This window comes from Mobula birostris, chromosome 8 (genome assembly GCF_030028105.1).
Source record: "Mobula birostris isolate sMobBir1 chromosome 8, sMobBir1.hap1, whole genome shotgun sequence".
Taxonomy (NCBI): Eukaryota; Metazoa; Chordata; class Chondrichthyes; order Myliobatiformes; family Myliobatidae; genus Mobula; species Mobula birostris.
In genome coordinates this window covers 35,660,739-35,682,625 of record NC_092377.1, presented here as the reverse complement: position 1 = coordinate 35,682,625, position 21,887 = coordinate 35,660,739, and the positions used below count along the sequence as shown (strand labels likewise).

General features: G+C 39.6%; 1 protein-coding gene and 1 long non-coding RNA gene across 3 annotated transcripts in view; one reads left to right on the top strand and one right to left on the bottom strand.

Moving 5' to 3' along the window:
• Positions 1-21,373, top strand: part of LOC140201232 (uncharacterized) — a 140,905-nt gene extending 119,532 nt beyond the window's left edge. Inside the window, exon 3 of the long non-coding RNA XR_011886797.1 lies at positions 11,373-21,373. This is a non-coding gene — a long non-coding RNA (uncharacterized lncRNA). The remainder of the gene's footprint in view (positions 1-11,372) is intronic.
• The window catches only part of LOC140201231 (endothelial PAS domain-containing protein 1-like), a 124,326-nt gene that overhangs the window by 20,934 nt on the left and 81,505 nt on the right, over positions 1-21,887 (bottom strand). For both annotated transcript variants that reach the window (XM_072265002.1, XM_072265000.1), the window contains exons 3-7: positions 15,715-15,860; positions 14,289-14,373; positions 10,875-10,993; positions 9,254-9,456; positions 3,003-3,109 (exon numbers count right to left, since the gene is read on the bottom strand). In XM_072265002.1, coding sequence (XP_072121103.1) covers positions 3,003-3,109; positions 9,254-9,456; positions 10,875-10,993; positions 14,289-14,373; positions 15,715-15,860 — 660 coding nt within the window. The remainder of the gene's footprint in view (positions 1-3,002; positions 3,110-9,253; positions 9,457-10,874; positions 10,994-14,288; positions 14,374-15,714; positions 15,861-21,887) is intronic.

Below are 21,887 nucleotides of genomic sequence, written 5' to 3'. Positions count from 1 at the left end.
AGTAAGCCATTTTATTTTATTGAACTGCCCAGTATTGCCAGGATGGTTAAAGTTAGGACTCCCAATAAAGGAGGAAGCAGATGTGAAAATTGTAGCATTGCTAAATCCTGTATTTTTGAGTGCTGGTTCAATAACACAAGGGATAGTTGTGACAAAACATTATTAATTACATGGACTAGCATTACATCTTTTGTGCATTTCCTATTATTTATCAATAAATCTCTTCATGGCTTATCTCTACAAAATCCTGTGAATAATCCATTTTGAGGGGTGTTGTCAGGTTCTAACTTTTTGTGCATCTTCTGTTCCATGAATGAATTCTTACTATTACAACTTCTTCAGCAGTTCCTTGGGAATGATATCTGTGTGGGCTCAAGACTTTGTAACACTTGAATAGGTGGGGCCTTGAATGTTTTGGCTGAAGGAAAACAAACAGCTCTACCCACTGAAGACTACCTTGACAGTGTTAAAGAACACATGCAGGTCATGGCCTACAGCAAATCACTGAGGCTTCTATGTTGTTCACATCTGTCATCCGTTCTTTAAGTCACACACCTTTTGCTGGACCTCTGCCTTCAGACATCCGTAGAGCTGTTTATTTTCCTTTGCAGAATGGTGAAGCTTTCAATCCAGGAACATCTTAAATTGGAATTAATTAGCTCTTTGATCTTCATGTAATTTTCAACAAACAAGTTATGGTAGTGTTTGGAAGAATATCAAAGCGGTCCTCTACATAATTTACTCTGGATTTCCAGCATCTGCAGAATATCTTGTGTTTCTGTACAGGTTTCAGTTTTGGTGGACTTTGGGACAGCTCACACACTGGACACTGCAAGTCCTATTGTAAGCATGCTGTTGTGCAGAGGGACTTGGGAGTGCTTGTTCATGAATCGCAAAAAGCTGGCTTGCGGGTACAACAGGTTATTAAGAAGGCAAACGGAATGTTGGCCTTCATTGCTAGAGGGATTGAATTCAAGAGCAGAGAGGTCATGCTGCAACTATACAGAGTACTGGTGAGGCCACACCTGGAGTACTGTGTGCAGTTCTGGTCTCCATACTTGAGGAAGAGTATACTGGCTTTGGAGGCATTGCAGAGGAGGTTCACCAAGTTGATTCCAGGGATGAAGGGGTTAACCTATGAGGAGAGATTGAGTCGCCTGGGACTATACTCTCTGGCATTCAGAAGAATGAGAGGGGATCTTCTAGAAACGTGCAAAGTTTTGAAAGAGATAGATAAGATAGAAGTAGGAAAGTTGTTTCCATTGGCAGGTGAGACAAGAACTAGGGGACATTACCTCAAGATTCAGGGGAGAAGATTTAGGACAGAGATGAGGAGAAACTGTTTTTCCCAGAGAGTGGTGAATCTGTGAAATTCTCTGCCCAGGGAAGCAGTTGAGGCTTCCTCACTAAATATATTTAAGAAACATTTAGATTGGTTTTTAAATAGTAAGGGAATTAAGGGTTATGGAGAAAAGGCAGTTAGATGGAGCTGAGTTTACAGACAGATCAGCCATGATCTTATTGAATGCCGGGGCAGGCTCGATGGGCTGGATGGCCTACTCCTGCTCCTATTTCTTATGTTCTTATTGGCTGAGAGTTGACAGCTTTTCAGACAAGCACAATCTTTCTAGGTTCCTGGTCAGCTTGAAATTTGTTTTTCTTTTGACACTTCTGTTGAGGCTGATATTTTGAAGCCAGACTGATGAAGGTACTGATTGACAGTTCAGCGATCATTGGTACCTGTGATAGCATAAGTGACGATTGAATATTTGCCATCCCTTGTTCAGATGATGGAATAACCATCAGCTTAGACCATGCATATTGCTTGCTTCTCTGACTGTAACAACCATACCACAATCTAGTTTACCCTACTTCTTCGTTGCCCATTCTTGGATTAGAATTTCCTAGAGGAACAATCTGCCTCCCTCTGGGCTGCAGACAAGGGTTCTTTCAAAACCTGTGTAGAAGTCACCATAGTGTGTCAGTTCTGTGTTAGGTGAGCAAAAGGGTCAAAAGATGATCACTACTTCTGCAGATGGCAGACTTGCTTGTTCTTGATGAAGCAGCTCATGCTGAACACGATATTCTTCTGCTTTCCCCCTCCAGAAGGGGGTACCCATTGCTGTATGGGTATTAACATTCCAACATTACCTGGCATCCTATGCAAATAGATTTCCTTAAATGCCACTCTTTGCAAAAATATAATAAAACAATAAGGAACCTCAGAAGGTTGATTCTAAATTCCTACTCAGCTGGTCAGTCTGAAAATTTGAAACCAAAATCCCACACAGTTTACAAACACAAGAAGATCTACAGGTGCTGGAAATCAAACACAAAATGCTGGAGGGACTCAGCAGGTCTCAGGCAGCATCTATGGAAAAGAGTAAACAGTTGACATTTCTGCCCGAGACACTCAATCAGGACTGGCTCCCACACAATTTAATCCCACAGGAGTCTCCATATCTAAACAATCCAAACTAATCCCTTATCGGCCATGCCCTTATATCATAGTGAAGCTACGTACTAGTGTTAAGCCTACCAGCTGGGATGGCCTCTCATCACCACAGCTCCCACCCTCCAGTAATTTACTGGGATGTTTTAGTTAAAGCATAGGGTCAGTAAAAAAAAATGCTGTTTTGTGGTGACTCAGCCTGAGCCAAGGACTACAGGTCCATCCTTATAGGTTGGGACTGTTTTTATAGAGTAGATGGAGATCCTTGTATGCTGGAAATGACACAGCATTTTTACAAGCAACACTTCATATGTTGCACAGAGAAATTAAAGTACTTAAGCATCCTAATGGATTACCAGAATGCTTTGTACACTATATATACATTTATTTTTTTAAAAAATCACAAATCACTTCATCTGAGAACACATGGCATGATAACAAGTAATACAACCTAACCATTTTTAAAATCAAAAGTTAACCTTTTTCTCCAAAGTAATTTGCAAATGGTGCTACCACATCAAAGTGCAAGACATTTTGATGTGCTACTTACAGTTCTGGTGACTTTTAATCATGTGATCTGAATCCAGTGCATGGTAGAACTCATAAACTGAACGGCCAAGCAGTTCATCAGGACAGTATCCCATCAGTGCTGCAATTCTGGTGAAGAGAAAGCGGACAATTATCTTTTCACTGACTCCCCAAATTTTCAAATGTGGAAATAAAATAATGTATATTTAAGTTCAAATTTAATTGTCATTCGACCATACATGAGTATCCATGAATACAGCCAAATGAAACAGTGTTACTCTGAGATCAAGGTGCAAAGCACAGTACCAACAGTCACACTGCAAAATGAACTCCATCATGGACGCTACGCCACACCACCTCCAGCACTCCAGTGGAGCATCCTCCCTCTGGGCGGCTGCAAACAGGTGACTCTGTGGCTTGAGGCCTAGTCCTTGCGATGACTGAGGCTGCACCAATAAACCAATGAGTTGGATTCGCACCAATCCACACGACCAATGTCCAACAGGGTCTTGCAATCACAAGAAAAGTGACTGAGACGATAACTGGCTATTAGACTGCATACCTTCATGCACCAACACCTCATCAAAGGCAACAGCACAGTCCGAACTAAATCTAGCTCCTTCAGTTTCCCCACTACGAGCAACTTGCTGATGGGGCAGACCTGCAGTACTCATAAGTTCTTAAATTCCATCAGGGTCTTGCTATCGTAAAAAATACGTTTAAAAAAGACAATAACACCTTTGGTTGATCCCATAGAAGACGCTGTGTCTGAGTGTGATGCCATCTTACCAGAAGTAAAACAATGGAAAATGTCAACCATTGAAATGAATCTTAAAGATGAAGGAGAGAGTAAAAAAAATTGTAAAATGGGACCAAAGAGTTAATAGGTACTGAACCATGCTCTTGAAAGGAAAGAAACATAATTTGTAACTGTGCTTGGCAGAAAAGTTGAACACCATGAAGCTTAAATTATAACTCTGCAAGTTTCTTACAGATGAGATGTGCCGAATGTTCTAATAACAGCAAATGTAGTTTAAAGCCTCCACTTGTGATTAACCAAAACCTGGAGTGTGTTTCCATAACATTGTTCCATAATTTTCCTTTGAACACTGGTATCAACTTTCTTAATAAAAACTATAACCTGCCAATAACTGTGGCCAAGGATCAACAGGGGAAGTTGAACCATTACTGATTACTGAAGTATTCTTTTCATTTTGTATTTCAGCCCTAACAATTGTTGTTGCTGAGGAGTTGGTGATGATTAGGTCAGTAAGCACTGAGGTGATGAATGAAGTGGTGGGTGCAACTTAGGGACAGTTATCAGGCCTTCAGATCATCAGTGAGTAGAACAAGGTATGCAGTTGTGTTGTGATAGTCGTCTAGAGGAAACAAAGGCATGGGGGAGGGTTTCAGCAACAGAATGAGGCGGCAATAACCATGGTTACAGTGATTAAAAAAAAATGAACATTCTCCTCTTCAGTAAGACATTAAGTGAGAGTCCCAAATTCAGTTCATTTGTCTAACTTCACTTGAGAGCTTTCCATAAATCTCTGACCTGACAGAGGAAAAAGCAAGTTGTTACAATGCAATGACTGGAGGAAAGGAAAAAGTTAAAGAGATCAGGGTAATAATCATTATTCACAGAATATTCTTTTTTTGGAAATAAACAAATTAGGATGAAACAAAATACAACAAAATAAAATAATCAAGATAAAAGTAGTGATGTGCCAGTCGGAAACAGTGAAGTTTTATTTCTCACGTCTTTCAATTTGAAGGCTACCAGGACAATTCTGTGGATCAAACTGTTATGTTATGCTGCTTTCATACTGACACTGAAATAGTGTGATCTAAAATCATAAGATGTCTTGATCCAGGTCACAAGCCTCTTACCTAAACAATGAATGTTTAATATTGGGCTGAATATTTTACACTTCAAATTGTACTGTTTACTGGGAGTAATCTGGCCCTAAGCTGATATAGTTAATGTGATTTGGATCATTGACGTGGATCTGGAATTTCTCTGATGAGGTTTTTCTAACAAGGGGCCATTGAGCTATAACTTGCAGCAGCAAGACGTCTATTGATATCTGTCATTTGTTCGAATTCCCATTTAGGTTTTAAAATAATTTGTGTGGCAAGTTATTAAAAATGTGAGTTAACAGTAATAGTAAAATGAAGGAGGTGAACTTCTATATTGGAGAAACCTAGCACAGATTGTGTGATTGCTTGGCCGAGCACATTTGTTCAGTTTACAGGAGCAATACAGAGCTTTCTGTGGCCTGTCTTTTTAATTCCTCATCTCACTTCCACTGCGGCCCATCAGTTTGTGGCCTTCTGTGCTGTTACCGTGAGGCCCATTGCAAGTTTGACTATCTGTACACTTCACCTGCAAACTAACAGGACTCAATATCGAACTGTACAACTTCAATTAATTTGATTCTTCTGACTGTATCAGTCAGACATCTGTGATACTGGATCAACTTTTTTTTGCTCTCTCTGGCAGGAATATCCTCCTGCTCTATATTTTGCAATTCCCACGTTCCTTTGTCTATGTTCTCTTATTAATTCACTCACTCTCTAACTGTTCCTATTCACTTGCTGACCAGGTGATCTTGTTTTCAGCTTATCCCCATGGTGACCCTAATTATGCCTTATCAGAAACATTCAACTACCCCACTCTCGCTGCAGCCTAATATGCTTGTTTTGCCACTTTTTCAGTTCTGCTGTTGAAGAGTTGACTGGAATCTCAGTGAGCACGATAAGTAACTGCCTCTCCTTAAAAATATTGATTTGAAAGATTGAGAAGGTAACAATGCAAGGGCAAAGAAAACATGCAAATTTAAATTCAAAGCACATAATGAAAGGGAAAGAAGGAAGATCAAATAAAAAATGTTAGAAGACAAAAAGAAACTCAATTAATCTCTTCAGTGATTTTATAATCACCATTCACAACTAAAACCTGAATTATCAGCATCAGAATCAGGTTGATTATCACCGGTATGTGTCATGAAATTTGTTAACTTAACAGAAGCAGTTCAATACTTATACATGATAATATAGAAGGGAAAAATAAATAGGTAAATCAATTACAGTAAATATATATATGTGCACTAAATAGTTAGATTAAAAATAGTGCAAAACAGAAAAAATATAATAAAGTGAGGTAGTGTTCATGGGTTCAATGTCCATTTAGTAAAGATTTAGGAATTAAATATATAAAAGGTTTAGAATTTTTTTATCTACAAGGTCTATAAAATATATAAGATTTAGATCTATTATATTTAGGAAGCTGTAAGATTCTGTACTTCAGTAGTTTTCAGGGTCAACAAGGCCAGTCAGATGCATCACATTGTTAAAAAGTTTCGGTTCAATTCCCACTGTTGCCTGTAAGGAGTTTGTACGTTCTCCCCGTGACCACATGGGTTTCCCCCGTGTTCCAGTTTCTTCCCACAGTCCAAAGACATGCCGGTGGGTAGGTTAATTGGTCATTGTAAACTGTCCCAGGATTAGGCTAGGATTAAATCGGAGTGGGGGGGGGGAATTGCTGGGTGACATGGCTCGAATGGCAGAAAGGACCTATTCCACACGTTTCTCAATAAATAAGTAAATAAACAAACATATGTATCTGTTCTTGCCTAAATTTCCCATTGTTTTGAGAAATGATCCAGCTCACCATTAATCTAATGGAAAAATTTATGTAATTGATTGATAACATTTGTGACCACGGCTGTTCATACAAATTTACCTTTGCAACCTTATATTCTTGTACAGGGTTTTTAAGATCAGCTAAAACCAATTGATTCTGCAGAAACTTCATTTTCAAGGGAAATTATTTAAAACCATCAATGTAAGGACTATTTATAATCCTAGTTTTCATGGGTAATCAAGATATAAGTAGTCAAGGAAAATGGAAGCTATAGATTTGTCATGGTGAGGCAGAATTTTGTAATGTCCTGATTAAATTTGATTAAGCATTAATATAGCATGTTTAGTTAACTTATTTCTCTGCATGGCTCGCTGATTTAGCCCACTTATTAATTTTTCATAATATGCAAGTTTTAATATTATAAGATTGCTTTGTTTCCTGTAAAACTGGCATTGCAGCAGATTTCAAGAGTTATTTATACAGCCTGGATACAGGCTCTTAGGCCCAACTCATCTATCTGATCAAAATGTCTTTCAGAACAAGTTCCATGTGCCTGCATTTCATCCAGTTCCTTCTAAATACTTCAGAACTTCTACATTTAAAAAGCTTTCAAATCTTCGATCCAGGTTCACTGTGGTTGGATGCCATGCAGTGCTGCCCAACAAGTGGCATAGTGGTGCTTCAGAGTCTCAGAGACCCAGGTTCAATCCTGCCTCTGGGTGCTGTCTGCACAATCCTCCAGAAGGCATACAAGTGTGGGGTGCTTCCAGAGAAGTGTGAGGTGGTATACTTTGGAAGGACAAACTCCAAGGCAGAGTACAAAGTAAATGGCAGGATACTTGGAAGTGTGGAGGAGCAGAGGGATCTGGGGGTATATGTCCACAGATCCCTAAAAGTTGCCTCACAGGTAGATAGGGTAGTTAAGAAAGCTTATGGGGTGTTAGCTTTCGTAAGTTGAGGGATAGAGTTTAAGAGTCGCGGGGTAATGATGCAGCTCTATAAAACTCTGGTTAGGCCACACTTGGAGTACTGTGTCCAGTTCTGATCGACTCACTATAGGAAGGATGTGGAAGCATTGGAAAGGGTACAGAGGAGATTTACCAGGATGCTGCCTGGTTTACAGAGTATGGATTATGATCAGAGATTAAGGGAGCTAGGGTTACTCTTTGGAGAGAAAGAGGATGAGAGCAGACATGATAGAGGTATACAAGATTTTAAGAGGAATAGATAGAGTGGACAGCCAGCACCTCTTCCCCAGTATTGGGCACCACTGCTCAATATAAGAGGACATGGCTTTAAGGTAAGGGGTGGGAAGTTCAAGGGGGATATTAGAGGAAGGTTTTTTACTCAGAGTGGTTGGTGTGTGGAATGCACTGCCTGAGTCAATGGTGGAGGCAGATACACTAGTGAAGTTCAAGAGACTACTAGACAGGTATATGGAGAAATTTAATGTTATATGGGAGGCAGGGTTTAAGGGTTGGCACAACATTGTGGGCCGAAGGGCCTGTACTGTGCTGTACTGTTCTATGTTCCATGTTCCATGTTCTATATCTGAAGGTCAGTTGGTAATTGGCTACAGTAAATTGTCCCTAGCCTACAGGTAGTGATAGAATTAAGGTTATTACCTGGGAAGTTAATGGAAGTGGTTTTTAAAAAGTAGGATTTATGTAGGATTAGTGTAAGTAGATGGTTGGGAGGCTTTGTTACCCTGCTGGAGTTGCTAGACTGTGATCAATAATGTGCCCCAAGATTGAATGTTTCCATTTGACATGTTTTTTCATTTGCCACACAAACCACTATGTGATGCCGATGAATAAGTGTAGATTTAGAGCTGAAAAATAGGTCTGTGACAGCAACAAATTAAGATCTTATAAATTCAATTTATTTTGATGTCATTGGAGCCAAACAGTGAGAGCTCAATGCATTTGGTCTCAGAGATATTGATAACAATCTAGTGACCCAAAATTCATAGAACCCTCCTATCATCTTCTGAAATCTCCAGCGGGTATCTGTCTTTTAAATGAATTCCAAGAGCCCAAAGTTAGGTGCATCCCAGGTCTATCTGTTTTGTACATGGATTAAATCACTTATTTTTCCCCTTGGCTTTCTACTCGTCTTTATAATGGAACTTTTCATTATTCAAAAGTTCCACTCAAAGCACAAATTCATTACTTTCACTTTGACAAAACACCATTTTAGAAAATAAAAGCAACCTCAATGATTATAAAACAACCTTCCTGGGCAATGAACTTTTGACTGCAAAACAACAAGAAAACCACCAAATGCACTTCCTCCCTTACATGAGGCTGAGTCAATAGGTCTTATGTTAGACCTTGGGACAAACATTGAAAATTTGGTGGGAGGGGGCACAGTTGGTCTAAATATATTTTTGTCCATGCTTTTGCAACAGCAGACCTGCACAGAGCTGAAGGTCCTGAGCGTTAGCCTGAAGTGGACATTGGATCCATTGCTATGCTCACCATTAGCGAGGAAAAAAGATCACTCTATTGTACTCATCTTTGTTTCTTGTGAATGATTTATTAGTAAGTATCTGTGAATTTAACACTAAAAATTCTAAATAATCTGAAGAATCTGAGGGCATTTCAAATTTGACTTTTGACATTTACCTCTCATCACAGTAGGTAAATTTCATATCCATGCTGTGGCGACTCAGGAATGTCTTGCAGTCCAGTGGAACCTCAATGTTGGATGGATGTTGAATTGGCTCACACATCATGATCAGACAATTCAGAGGTGGCTCTTTATATCCACAAAGTGTGTGGGATTGGCAGGCATTGTATATTTTGATGTGGCCTGTGCAGTGCAACACCTGAATGAAGTAAAACAGAACACTTAAAACTTACTACCTGTATAATAGAATGACAGTAGGAGTATGGTTTTTTCTGGTGTGCAGATCATTCTGGTACTTTATCGTTTATTAGTATTGACAAAGAGCATCAATGGCCCTGTAAGTAACCCATTGACGAACCCAGTCACAACCTTGGCATTGATTTTCACCCAATAAGATCAAGTGCCTTGGTGGACAGTTGACACTCCTAGTGAAGTGGCCGCACAATTTTAAATGAAAAATAGCTAACAGCAATCACTCTGAATTTTGAGCACATTTTATTTAACAATACAATGAAAAGCATGAAAGCAAAGAAGTAACACACATAAAAAATGCTGGCAAATGCAGCAGGTCAGGCAGCATCTATAGGAAGAGGTACAGTCGATGTTTTGGGCCGGGATCTTTCGTCAGGACCAACTGAAAGAAGAGATCTCTTACTATCTCTTCTTTCAGTTCATCCTGACAAAGGGTCCTGGCCCGAAACATCGACTGTACCTCTTCCTATAGATGCTGTCTGACCGGCTGCATTCACCAGCATTTTTTGTGTGTGTTGCTTGAATTTCCAGCATCTGCAGATTTCCTCATGAAAGCAAAAAGGTAATTAAATAGCATGGTGAGCAATTCTTTCCAGGAGATTTACCTTTATTGAGTGCATTCAGTTTCTGAAGGCATTCTGAAAAGTACACAAGAACCCCTCGGCTCAGCTGAACCACCCAAACTACATATCGGCTCTCACCATCAAGCACTTCCTCCCTTACATGAAGCTGAGTCAATAGGTTTCAAATTAGCCACATCAGAATGTACACACCCGGTGGTAGAAACGGTCATCCTCAATCTTGAGAAGCTATCCAAAGATCCTTTAATTAATCTTTGCTAACTATAACCAGTTAATTGAGTTGGTAAGAAATTACAAATTATGGATTTTCTGCTCAAACCTCTCCTCCTTAGCTGTCCATCCTCTCTCACAATCCATTCCCCAACATATGGAAGTTGAGAGATATTGATAACAATCTAAGGACCCGAAATTCATAGCACACTCCTATCATCCTCACAGCACCCCAGCAGGTATCCATATTTTATCATTCCCTTTTAAGTGAGTATCAAGAGCCCAAAGTTAGGTGCGTCCCACGTCTATCTGTTTTGTGCATGGATTAAATCACTTAATTTTACCCTTGGCCTTTGGATACTTTTCTACTCATATTTATAGTGGAACTTTTGATTCATCAAAAGTTCCACTCAAATTCCAAATTCATTACCTTCACTTTGACAAAACACCATTTTAGGAAAAAAACAGCCTTGATGACTACAGAAACTATTTCTCAAACAATGAACTTCTGACTGCAAAATACCAAGAAAACCACCAAATCCAATTCACTACATTTCTACTTCTGTTTTCTCACCTTCCAGGTGGCAGACTTGAGGTTGACAGTTCGTCCGCGGTTTGTCACTGTGCATTTCATTCGCATGAAAAAGTCACGCTCTGTGTTCATATCTCTATGTTTCCTTCCAAAGCCTGGCACTATGAGTTAACAACGAAAAAAACAGCCATCAATATATTTATTTCTAACATTTTTTGAAAACTTCCCTTCAAAACTTTTCTTGTTTACTTTTCTCTCCCTTACCTCCAATTTTGGAAAGAAATGATTACAGGTTTTAAACAGAGGTTAAGTAAAGTTTAATTAAATTATACAAGTTGTGGCTTTTTCTTATTATAAACCTCATCTGTGATTTCAGGTATCAAGCAGTTTCCTGTGAGATAGCCTGGTTTAGCTGTGATTCTTAAACAATGAAGCAGCTAATACAAACCACCCTCAGCACTTGAGAAAGTAAATGTTTCTGAACTCACTGAAAATGATTAATCAGATTAACAGTTTAAATATTTTTTTATTATGATCCAGGGACACCAGCAGTGGACAAGATTAGAGGAGGATGAAGCAAGAATTTTCAAAACAAAACCTGGCAGTCTACTCACAGAATCAGAGCAACAGCATTTCACAGAATCAAAGGACTGTTCTGACACAGAACATCACCACTTGGCCCATTGAGAGCTGCAAAGCAAGGAACTGACATTTTAAGGCTGCTGTACTGTCAGAGCAAAGTGAAATGGAATTCACTGAGAAAAGAAAAGCTTAAATGCTGAAAATAGTCAACAGGTCAGGCAGTTCTGTGTAAAGAGACAAAAAAAAATCACCCCATCATCCGGTCACCCTATCAGGTAAAGGGTTCCTCTTGTCCTCACCTACTAACCCACCAGCTTCCACATCCAGCACATAATTCTCCAAAACTTCCACCATTTCCAACTGCATCCCACCACCAAGAACATCTTCCCCCGCTCACTTTCTGCTTTCCACAAGGATCGTTCCTTACGCGACTCCCTTGTCCATTCATCCCTTCCGACTGACCTCCCACCTGGCACTTGTCTTTGCCAGCGGAACAAGTGCTACACCTCCTCCCTCTACTGTTCAGAGCCCCAAACAGTCCTTCCAGGTCAGGTGACACTTCTCCTGTGAGTCTGTTGGGGTCATATACTGTGTTCGGTGCTCCCAGTGCGGCCTCTTCTATATCAGTGAGAACTGACGTAGATTGGGAGACCATTTCACCAAGCACCTATGCTTCGCCAGAAAAAGCGGGATCTCCCAGTGGCTACCCATTTTAATTCCATTTCCCATTCCAACATGTCAATCCATTATCTCCTCTACTGTCACGATGAGGCCACACTCAGGATGGAGGAACAGCCTCCAATCGGATGGCTTGAACATTAACTTCTCGAACTTCTGGTAATGCCCTCCCCCCCACCCTCTCCTTCACCATTCTTCATCTCCTTTTTTCTCTTTCACCTTATCTTCTTGCCAGCCCATCACCTCCCTCTGGTGCTCCTCCCCCTTTTTCTTTCTTCCACCGCCTTCTGTCTTCTTCTATCAGACTCCCCCTTCTCCAGCCCTGTATCTCTTTCACCAATCAACTTCCCAGCTCTTTACTTCATCCCTCCCCCTTCAGGTTTCACCCATCACTTTGTGTTTCTCTCTCCCCTCCCCCACCTTTCAAATCTACTCCTCAGTTTTTTTTCTCTCCAGTCCTGCCAAAGGGTTTCGGCCCGAAACGTTGACTGTACTCTTTTCCATAGATGCTGCCTGGCCTGCTGAGTTCCTCCTGCATTTTACATGCATTTCTTGGATTTCCTGAATCTGCAGGTTTTCTCTTGCTTGTGAAAGGATTCATGTTTCTGGGTGAAGCCCTGTGTCAGAGCACAGAAAGTCAAGACTATCTCACTTGTATACTGAACAAAGAAACAGATAAGCAGGAATTTGTTGTAAGGTCATCAAACTAAATCTGGTCATGTTCTTCTTAGTGTTATCTCAAATGAATTATTCTGTGTGCTTCTCTCCCTGTGTCACGTATACTTTCTTTTCCTCATATTTTGTATTTGGGCAGCTTTTCTTTAATTCCACCTGTAGTGTTGTAAAAAAAAAGTCTTTGTCCCATACATAGCCAGAATGCCTAACATTTCTGTACAGTACTGGAGTAATTTTATGGATTGCACTGTACTGCTGCCACACACAAAAAAAAACTAATTTCAGGATTATTGTGAGTGATGATAAACCTCATTCTGAAATGGGTCTCTATTGTGGACTGGAAGTAGGAAGGGGGGCAAGGACAGGGGAATCATGGTTCGGAAAAGGGGAAAGGAGGGGAGAGGGAATGGAAAAAAACAGTGATCAATAACCCAATTGTTTGGAATCTAATTACCTTGCCTGGCGTCTCAGGGCTGGGTGTGTCTGCACCCACTCTACACCCACCCATGGCACTATTTCTCTGCCACTTGTCCACACCCCTCCTGTGGAAATCCACTCTCACCATTCCCAACATCCTTTGATCCCACCAGATTTACAAACACACTCTCCGTTCCATATTGATAAATATAATATTGTCTTAGGCACCATATATATATAAGAGAGAGAAAAATAATATTCAGCAACATTACAGATGGTGTAGTCTGGTGCTCACACAAGAACACCCTATTCTCCTTTTTTACTTTTTGGCAATGAATGGCCCATGAAGGGAAACCCAATTTGAAAACTAGAAAATCCTGTAGAACTCTTTCATGTTCTTGGTTAGCATTCTGAAGGAATACAGGTAGTCAGCTCTGATGCAATGAACCCAATCTGAATTGAAAATTCAGGAAATAGAGCAGTGATTGCTTGAAATGACCCTTATTTACAGAAATTCATTACAACTATTAGCTACCCTAAAGCTCCCTCCGTGTACTAGGAATATTTTCCAGGTCTATTTCAAGGAGAACAAAATTTTGTGATCGCCTCCATCACATTTTGTTGTCTGGGCACCTAGCTATCTTTAGTGAAGTACAGGGGACTGATAATAGTGTAAAATAAAGTGGGCAGAGACTCCAATGAGAATCATAAAACTAAACACTTCCTTTGTGGTATGCAGTTTTGATATTCAAAATGTGTCTAGAAGTTTAATTGCATTTTTTTAAAAAAGTACTACAGAACTAAACCACAGAATCAAATCACTGAAAGCACAGTAGACAGTGGGAAGACACCTGGACTTGGTATAAATTCCTGTTTGCTTTTAATGAAATGTGGCGCATTCCCCAAAAGAGAGGCTAAATGCTAGGGTTAGTCTTGGCGCCTTGTTCTTGAGATGCACAAGTGCCCAACGCAACAGCATCAGTAGCAGAAGATGCAATTGTTCACTCAATTGTGCAATTCAATACTTCAGAGGCTGAGGAAAATATATAAATTGTGGTCGGTTGAAAGGAAGAAATAAGCATGTTGCAAAACCAATGTTTTTACCATTTTTTACGGCCAGGTTTTCTCTTATCTCCTCATGATCACAAGGATGGGTGAAATCAAAAATGCTGTGTCCTGTCAACTCCACCTATTGCAAACAAATATTAAAATAAGTTAAGCAGAATAAACTTTAAATTAAATGACACCTGTAAACTAGTAAATTACACTAGCAAAACAAATCTTTCACTTCATATGAATTATGGTCAAACTGAAGAATATCTCAGTATCTCTCTCTCTCACACACACACTCACTCACTTTCTATGCTGTAAAAGGTTGTTCTGTACAGTGTTATATAGAATGATCTTTTGCATTCATTAACTTTGCTGAGTGTTTCCGCTGACCAGTTCATGACTGCCATTAATCTGAAAGAAATTGCTGCATGAGTACTCAGTTATGTTCTGTCCAGCTTTTGACCAGGGATTTTAAAAAATGTACGTATTTCTCTTGGGACATCTTGTGTCCTTCCAACTGCACATGTTCTACATTATCCTCATTCCTGTAGTGTGAGTAACTTCACAGTGTACCTCTGGTCCACTCTGTTAGATCAGCATGGAAGTGGGTTTCTACTGCACTTCTAACAGAGCTATGGGCATAAAACAAAATTATCTGAGATACAGTTCTCATTCATAATTGCAACAAAAAAGCCTTCTTTTTCACTTGGAAGGATTTTTAATGCACCTTCACTGCCTCTAACAAGTTCAGTTCAGAATAATAGTCTACTAGTGAAATTATGATAACAGTCTTTCAACTTGTCATTATTCAATGTGTGTCATCATGTCCTAATATTTTGACGTGCCGACTCTGATCCTCCTAATTTGGTAGATAGATAAAATGAATGTTTTATTGTTTTCTTGTGGAAATTCTGTGGATATTGGCATAAAGGTAACAAAATAACAGAACCACAACCTGACTGAGGAAACACAGGTACCAAAATATTTCCTACTGAAGTCTCCAAGGGTCATTGGATGAAACCTGGTGGGATGGAGGAGAATGGCTGACCAGTAAAATTAATTCCTTGTTACTCTTTGTAATTTCAGAACAGTTATGGAGATCCAATAATACCATAGTTCCACATGAAAATAAACTGCTTTAACACATCTTATTTTCCTGCAATTTCATTGTGAATGGAACGGTAATCTGCCTTTTACTGACCATTTCTGTTTCAAGGGCTACCAACCATTTTTATGCCATGGACCAATACCATTAAGCAAGGTGTCCATGAACCACAGGTTGGGAACCCCTAGTTATGCCATCAATGACTTACCTATAAAAGCAAGAGCAAACTAATGTGTACACATAGATTGCACGCACAGGAGTATTGTAAAAGAAGTCGAAAAAAACCCAACTCCTTTTAAGAATACATAAATATTCACAACAATTGTGCAAAACTTAAGCTCTCATTTTTATTCTAAATAGGTTTGAAATCACCTGTGTTAGACCCATGTACTTGCTTATATTTTCTGACAGGAAAATTATGTCTCCATCCTGTGTGACCATCATGATAAATCCTTCCAGGGCTTTAAGGTACAAGGAATCCATTTGCTTTTCAATTTCAGTTTCATTTTCTGGTGTTCCTGCAAGAAACAAGTCAGTATATAACATATAGGAGAGTACTTTCTGCACCTTATGCTTACAATTTTGGAAAGAGAAGCATTTTTCCACAACTTGTAGTTTGTAGTACCTAAAGATTAGAGAAATGGCACCAAGACCAAACTGCATTCATGGTAAATTGATGGATTGATCATATTCAAAATAGTTTAAAAATATTTACACAGAATGCCAATTATAGGAAACTTTTTCCTTTGCTCGATACCAAGTTGGGTAGAGCTTCCCTGACAGGTGAGCCAAATGTTCTATAGGCTATACTGATATGAAGGAAATCCTTCATAAATGAATAGAGAATGCATTAGACTGCTTGCTGTGGATAGCCTTATTTTTCCACTGTTCCCATAAATTGGATATTCTAAGAATATCATCTTCGAACCATTGGGATAAAATCAGATTTCCAATTAACTGTTTTCTCACTGCCTCAGTAAAACAGTCTGGTCTGAAGACTCCATCAGTAAAAGTTGGCCATGGATATTGTGTCCTAGCTGTCTAGATACGCAAGCCTGGGCAGTATGATATGGAGAGCAAGCTGTCGCCGATGTAGCAAGCTCCCGCCGCCACAAATCTGATGAACCCAAAGGAATAACAGAGACTGATACAGTTTGGTGCTAGCAGCATTATAGGAGTGGCCAATCAGCATTAAGCTCAATGACGGACTGCCTTAGGGACTCTGGCTCTGGTTTTTCCCTCCCGAAGCCTTCCCTATGGGTGGATATAGGTGCAAGACAGTGGAGGTTTTTGAGATTAGCATTTTCCTTCTCCTAGATGAGCTGCCAACCATGGCTAACACACCCCATCTGCCTGAAATGACTGTTTTTAAGGCACCAGTAACCCACCTTTACACCTTCTCCTGTCAGTAGAAACGGTTCTGCCGGGTTTAGTGGTTAAGCCTCATGTGAAGGCCAAGAGCTGGACTTGGTTGTCAGAAGCTGTTCGAGGTGCATGCCATTGGAAACATTCAATAGGTAGTGTGAGCATGTCCCCGTTACCATCCCAGTCTATAACAACCTTAACTAACATAATAAGAGTCCCCACCACCCTGGACATTCTTTCTTCTCCCCCTCCTATCCAGCAGAAGAGATAAAAGCCTGAAAGCACATTCCACTAAGCACAAGGACAATTTCTATCCCACTGTTCTAACACAAATAAACTGTCCCCTAGTACAATAGGTGAATTCTTGAGATCACAATCAATCTCATTACAGCCTTCCACTTAGTTGTCAACTTGCACCTTCACTGCACCGTAACACTTTATTCTGTATTCTGTCATTGCTTTGCATTACTTTAACGTACTGTTGTAATGATTTGATCCCTATGGATGGTATGCAAGTTTTTTACTCGACCCCCATACATGTGAAAATAATAAACACATCTAATGAAAACAATGAAAGGAATTTTTTGAAAGATCAATAAAATTTAACCCAATAATTGCATTGTTTAATCTAAATTCCTCCCAAGAGCTACTGACAGAAGATAATCTGTTGATCATCATTGGGTCACTGGACAACTCCCAAAAAAAAAACCTGTAGATATCCTGCTTCTCAGCAGTCCAAATCTCTCTGACCTTTTGATTGTGAATGAGTGTGTTTGTTTTGAATTCTAAAAGTGAGATGTAAAGAATCAGCACAATACAGTTTAAAGAATGCCTTTGAAAGTTGGAAAGAACCATCATAAGAATGAAAAATTACAAATATGCATTGTTTTTAAAAGAGTATCCTTCCCCACCCAATGTTACTTTTGCACCGGAATATTAAAAATAGCAGTAATTACATAAATATTGATGGAGCAGATGTCTTCCTGCAAACAAAAGCAAAAATGGGGATCTCGTGGTGCAAACATTGATACAGAAATGGTAAAAACATTGACCTCACATTTCATCCTCAGCCTTCAAACTACTGTCAATTTTATTTGGGGAATAAGAACATTTCTTTCTTCAGTAGCCATCTGAAGTCAAAGACACAAAATCTCTCTTTATACAAATGTAATTGTTACTTAATACAGTTTCCCCATCACCAACTTGATTTCAGTACCTGTCTGTGTCAAATGGTTGATCTTCAGCCTCTCTCAGTCATAGGATCCAGGGTTAATGTAAAAACTAATAGTTTTTTTCCTTTCCAAGTAAGTATTATACACTGGCATAGACATACACTAGACTTGTACAAGCAAATCATAACTATTTTGTATAATATTATCTAATGCAGTTACCCAACTCAATCAGTCATTCAAGTATTAAAGTACTTCTTTGTCTAGATTTATTTTATCTTCAGACAACAATGTTGGCCTTGCTCATAGGGTAACAGCTGCAGATATTTTTGTTCACCCCTACTTGAGAAAGATGGTCACATGGAATCAGATGTTACACAGAAGGTCTGCTTCCTTCAATTAAATTGATTTCACCCCAGAAGATAGACCACATCAGAATGAAGTAAAACCATCAAATGAACTAGTCAAGCAAAGTGAAATCTTTGAAACTTTCTCTCACATTAACAATGAAATAAATATAATTTCATGTGATGAAACCAGAACAAATTTGTCAAGATTTAATTTGAGAGGTATGAAGTTTCCCATCTTTAATACCATCAGAGTACTCGAAAATTTAAGCACCAATACTTCAAATATTTGTACTGGACCAACAACATAACTTGCATTAATCAAGTCAGCACACATAATGCTGGGGGAACTCAGCAGGTCAGGCAGCATCTATGGAAATGAATAAACAGTTGACATTTTGGGGTGAGCACAGATGTCTACGAAATGGAGAAGATGCAGAAGGGCAGCAACAATGGTGGAGGAAGGGAAACACCATTCTTTGGAGGAGGAGGACATCTCTGATGTCTTGGAAAGGATAGCCCCATTCTGGGAACAGGCGTTTTGGAGACGAGGGAGCTGAGAAAAGGGAATAACACTTTTACAAGAGACAGGGTAAGAAGAAGTATAGTCAAGATAGCCATGGGAATCAGTAGGCTTATAAAAAATGTTGGTAGACAGTTTGTCTCCAGAGATGGAGGCAGAGAGATCAAGAAAGGAGAGAGAATTTAAGGGCAGGTGGAATCTGGAGGCATGGTTCAAAGCTCAAAGTAAATTTATTGTCACCATATACAACCCTGAGATTAGTTTTCTCATGGGCCTTTTCAATAAATCCATAGAGTAAGAACTATGACAGAATCAAATGAAAGAAAGCACCAACTTGGGCGTTCAACCAGAGTGCCAAAGACATCAGGCTGTGCAAATACAAAACGAATGAAATAATTATAATAAATGAATAAGCAACAAATATGGAGAACATAAAATGATTGAGTCCTTGAAAGTGAGTCCATAGGTTGTGGGAACAGATGGGGAAGTGAGGTTGAGTGAAGTTACTGCCTTTGGTTCAAGAGCCTGATAGTCGAGGGGTAATAACTATTCTTAAACCTGGTAGTGTGAGTCCTGAGGCTCCTGTACTTTCTTCTTGATGGCAGCAGTGAGAGGAGAGTATAACCTGGGTGGTGGGGCTCCTTGATAATGGATGCTGTTTTCCTGCAATAACACATAGTGTAGATGTGCTTTACCTGCGATGGACTGGGCCAAATCCACTATTTTTGTAAAATTTTCCATTCAAAGGCATTGGTGTTTCCATACCAGGCTGTGATGCAGGTGCCAATGTACTCTCCACCACACGTCTATAGAAGTATATCAAAGTTTTAGGTGTCATGCCGAATCTTGACAAACTGCTAAGGAAGTACAAGTACTGCTGTGCTTTCTTTGTAATGCACTTTCGTGCTGGGCCCAGGACAGATCCTCTGAAATGATAACACTGAGGAACTTAAAATTGCAGACCACCTCCATCACTGATCCTCTGATGAGGACTGGATCATGGACTTCTGGTTTTCTCTTCTTGAGGTTAATAATCAGCTTTTTGGTTTTGCTGACATTGAATAACAGGTTGTTGTTATGGCACCACTCAGCCAGATTTTCAATCTTCCTCCTATATGCTGATGCAGCCCTACCTTTGATTCGGCCCCAGACAGTGGTGTCATCAGCAAACGATTTGATGAAATTGACGAGATCAGCATGGGTGCATGAAGCAGCACCAATGTAGTTGTCAATGTATCACAGAAAGAGTTGGGGAGCATTAGCAGTAGGTGTTAAACTAGGCCCAAGAACCAAATTCAAAAGTGAGGTATAGAAATATACTGCTGCACAAGTTTAGTAAGTGACCAAATTTGAATAAAGGCAGCTGGGTTTTGAATGCACTCAAGTTTCCAAGGGTACAAGATGGGGAGACCATTCAGGAAAGAAATCAAACTGAATAAATTTAGCAAACACACTTTGCAAGCTTAATCAGTTATAGTTTGGATTAAAAAATAATTGCAACTCAATCAATGATATTCATTTGATTTGGCCTTCATATGATCGACAAGAATCAAGGTTTTTTTTAATATTTAAACAGTTGGATTTTAAGATCTAGCTAAGATGCCAATAACAGCAGTTTGGCTTACAAAAAGATATTCTATTCAAATCCATGAAGATCTAGTTTTAAAACTTACTAGTGAGCAACTCCTGGAAGTCAACATTTTTCACATTTATAAGATTTGATACCTCGGAAAGAAATTAAAACAATATTTATCATTTTAAAGTTATTTTCAAGAATTAGAAGTTTATTCCTTAATCTTACTCTGGACTGTATCCAGTAGGGTTCTTCGGTCTAGTTTAACCCTTCCTGGTAATGCTCTCCAATCTAGTCATAATAATAATAATAGTCAAAGACAATTTGATTTCTTTATTCTTCCTTTGCATAAAAACACCAAAAATTTAGCATTATGTTTTAAAATATGAATTATTTTTAATTGCGACTAATGTAGTGTTCTACTTTTGAAGACTAGAGTCACAGAACATGACAGCACAAAAATATGCCCTTCCACCCATGCCAAATCATTAATCTGCCTTGTCACATTGACCTACACCCAGAACATAGTCTACCATACCTCTCCTATTTATGTACCTATCTAAATGTAAGGGGTTTCTTCTTTTATGTTACTGCGTAGGCTTCTTTGTTATGTTAAATGCCGAGAAAGTTCTCTCGCTAGCAGCTTGTTTGGGTTACATTCTTGATAAGAGGACAAACGAACCAATTGGGATAGATGTTATTCTTTCTTGTGTGTCTGTAAGCTATTGTGATGCGCGGGTTTTGGGGGAGAAGGCACGATGGAGACAGAGAGAGCAGACGGGATGCTGTGAGCAGGCTGACGGGGCGGACTCGAGCCAGAGTCCGAGGTCCAGGATCTTCGGCGAGGAGAGGAGACGAAGACAGACTGGTGTGGAGCGTCTGATCGACCACCGTGGTTGGTCCTAGGCGGCGGGTCGACGTGGTCAGAGGGGATCGAATGGGGGAGAGAGGATCGTTACTAGAGCTCCAACTAGTTGTGCACGAAGAGATTGAACTTTGAAAAGTTTGGCACCTTTTATTTTCCTTTTATATTTTACCTCTAATAATTATATAGTTCCAGTAATATCTATAAATTGTAATCAATTAATCGTATATGGTGTATTGTCTGTTATTTGGCGGGGTGGGGTACAATCACACAGCATCCACACAAACTTAATTACCCAGTTTAGCGGGACTGACGGCTGCTTTCCCTAGACAGCGAGTTGAGCGAGCCTGAGGCTTATCAGGGGGGCTACATAAATGTTTCTTTAATGTTGAAATTGAACTCGCATGTACCACTTGTGCTGGCAGCTCATTCCACACTCCTATCACCCACTGAGTGAAGAAGTTTCCCACTCATGTTCCCCTTAAACATTCCACCTTTCACCCTTAACCCACAACTCCAGCTGTCATCTCACCCAGCCCCTGTGGAAAAAGCCCGCTTGCATTTACCCTATTTATACCACACAAAATTTTGTGCATCTCTTATCCAATCTCCCCTCAGTCTTCTGTGTTCTAGGGAATACAGACCTAACCTATTCAAACTTTTCCTGTAACTCAGGTCCCAAGTCCCAGCAAAATCCTTGTAA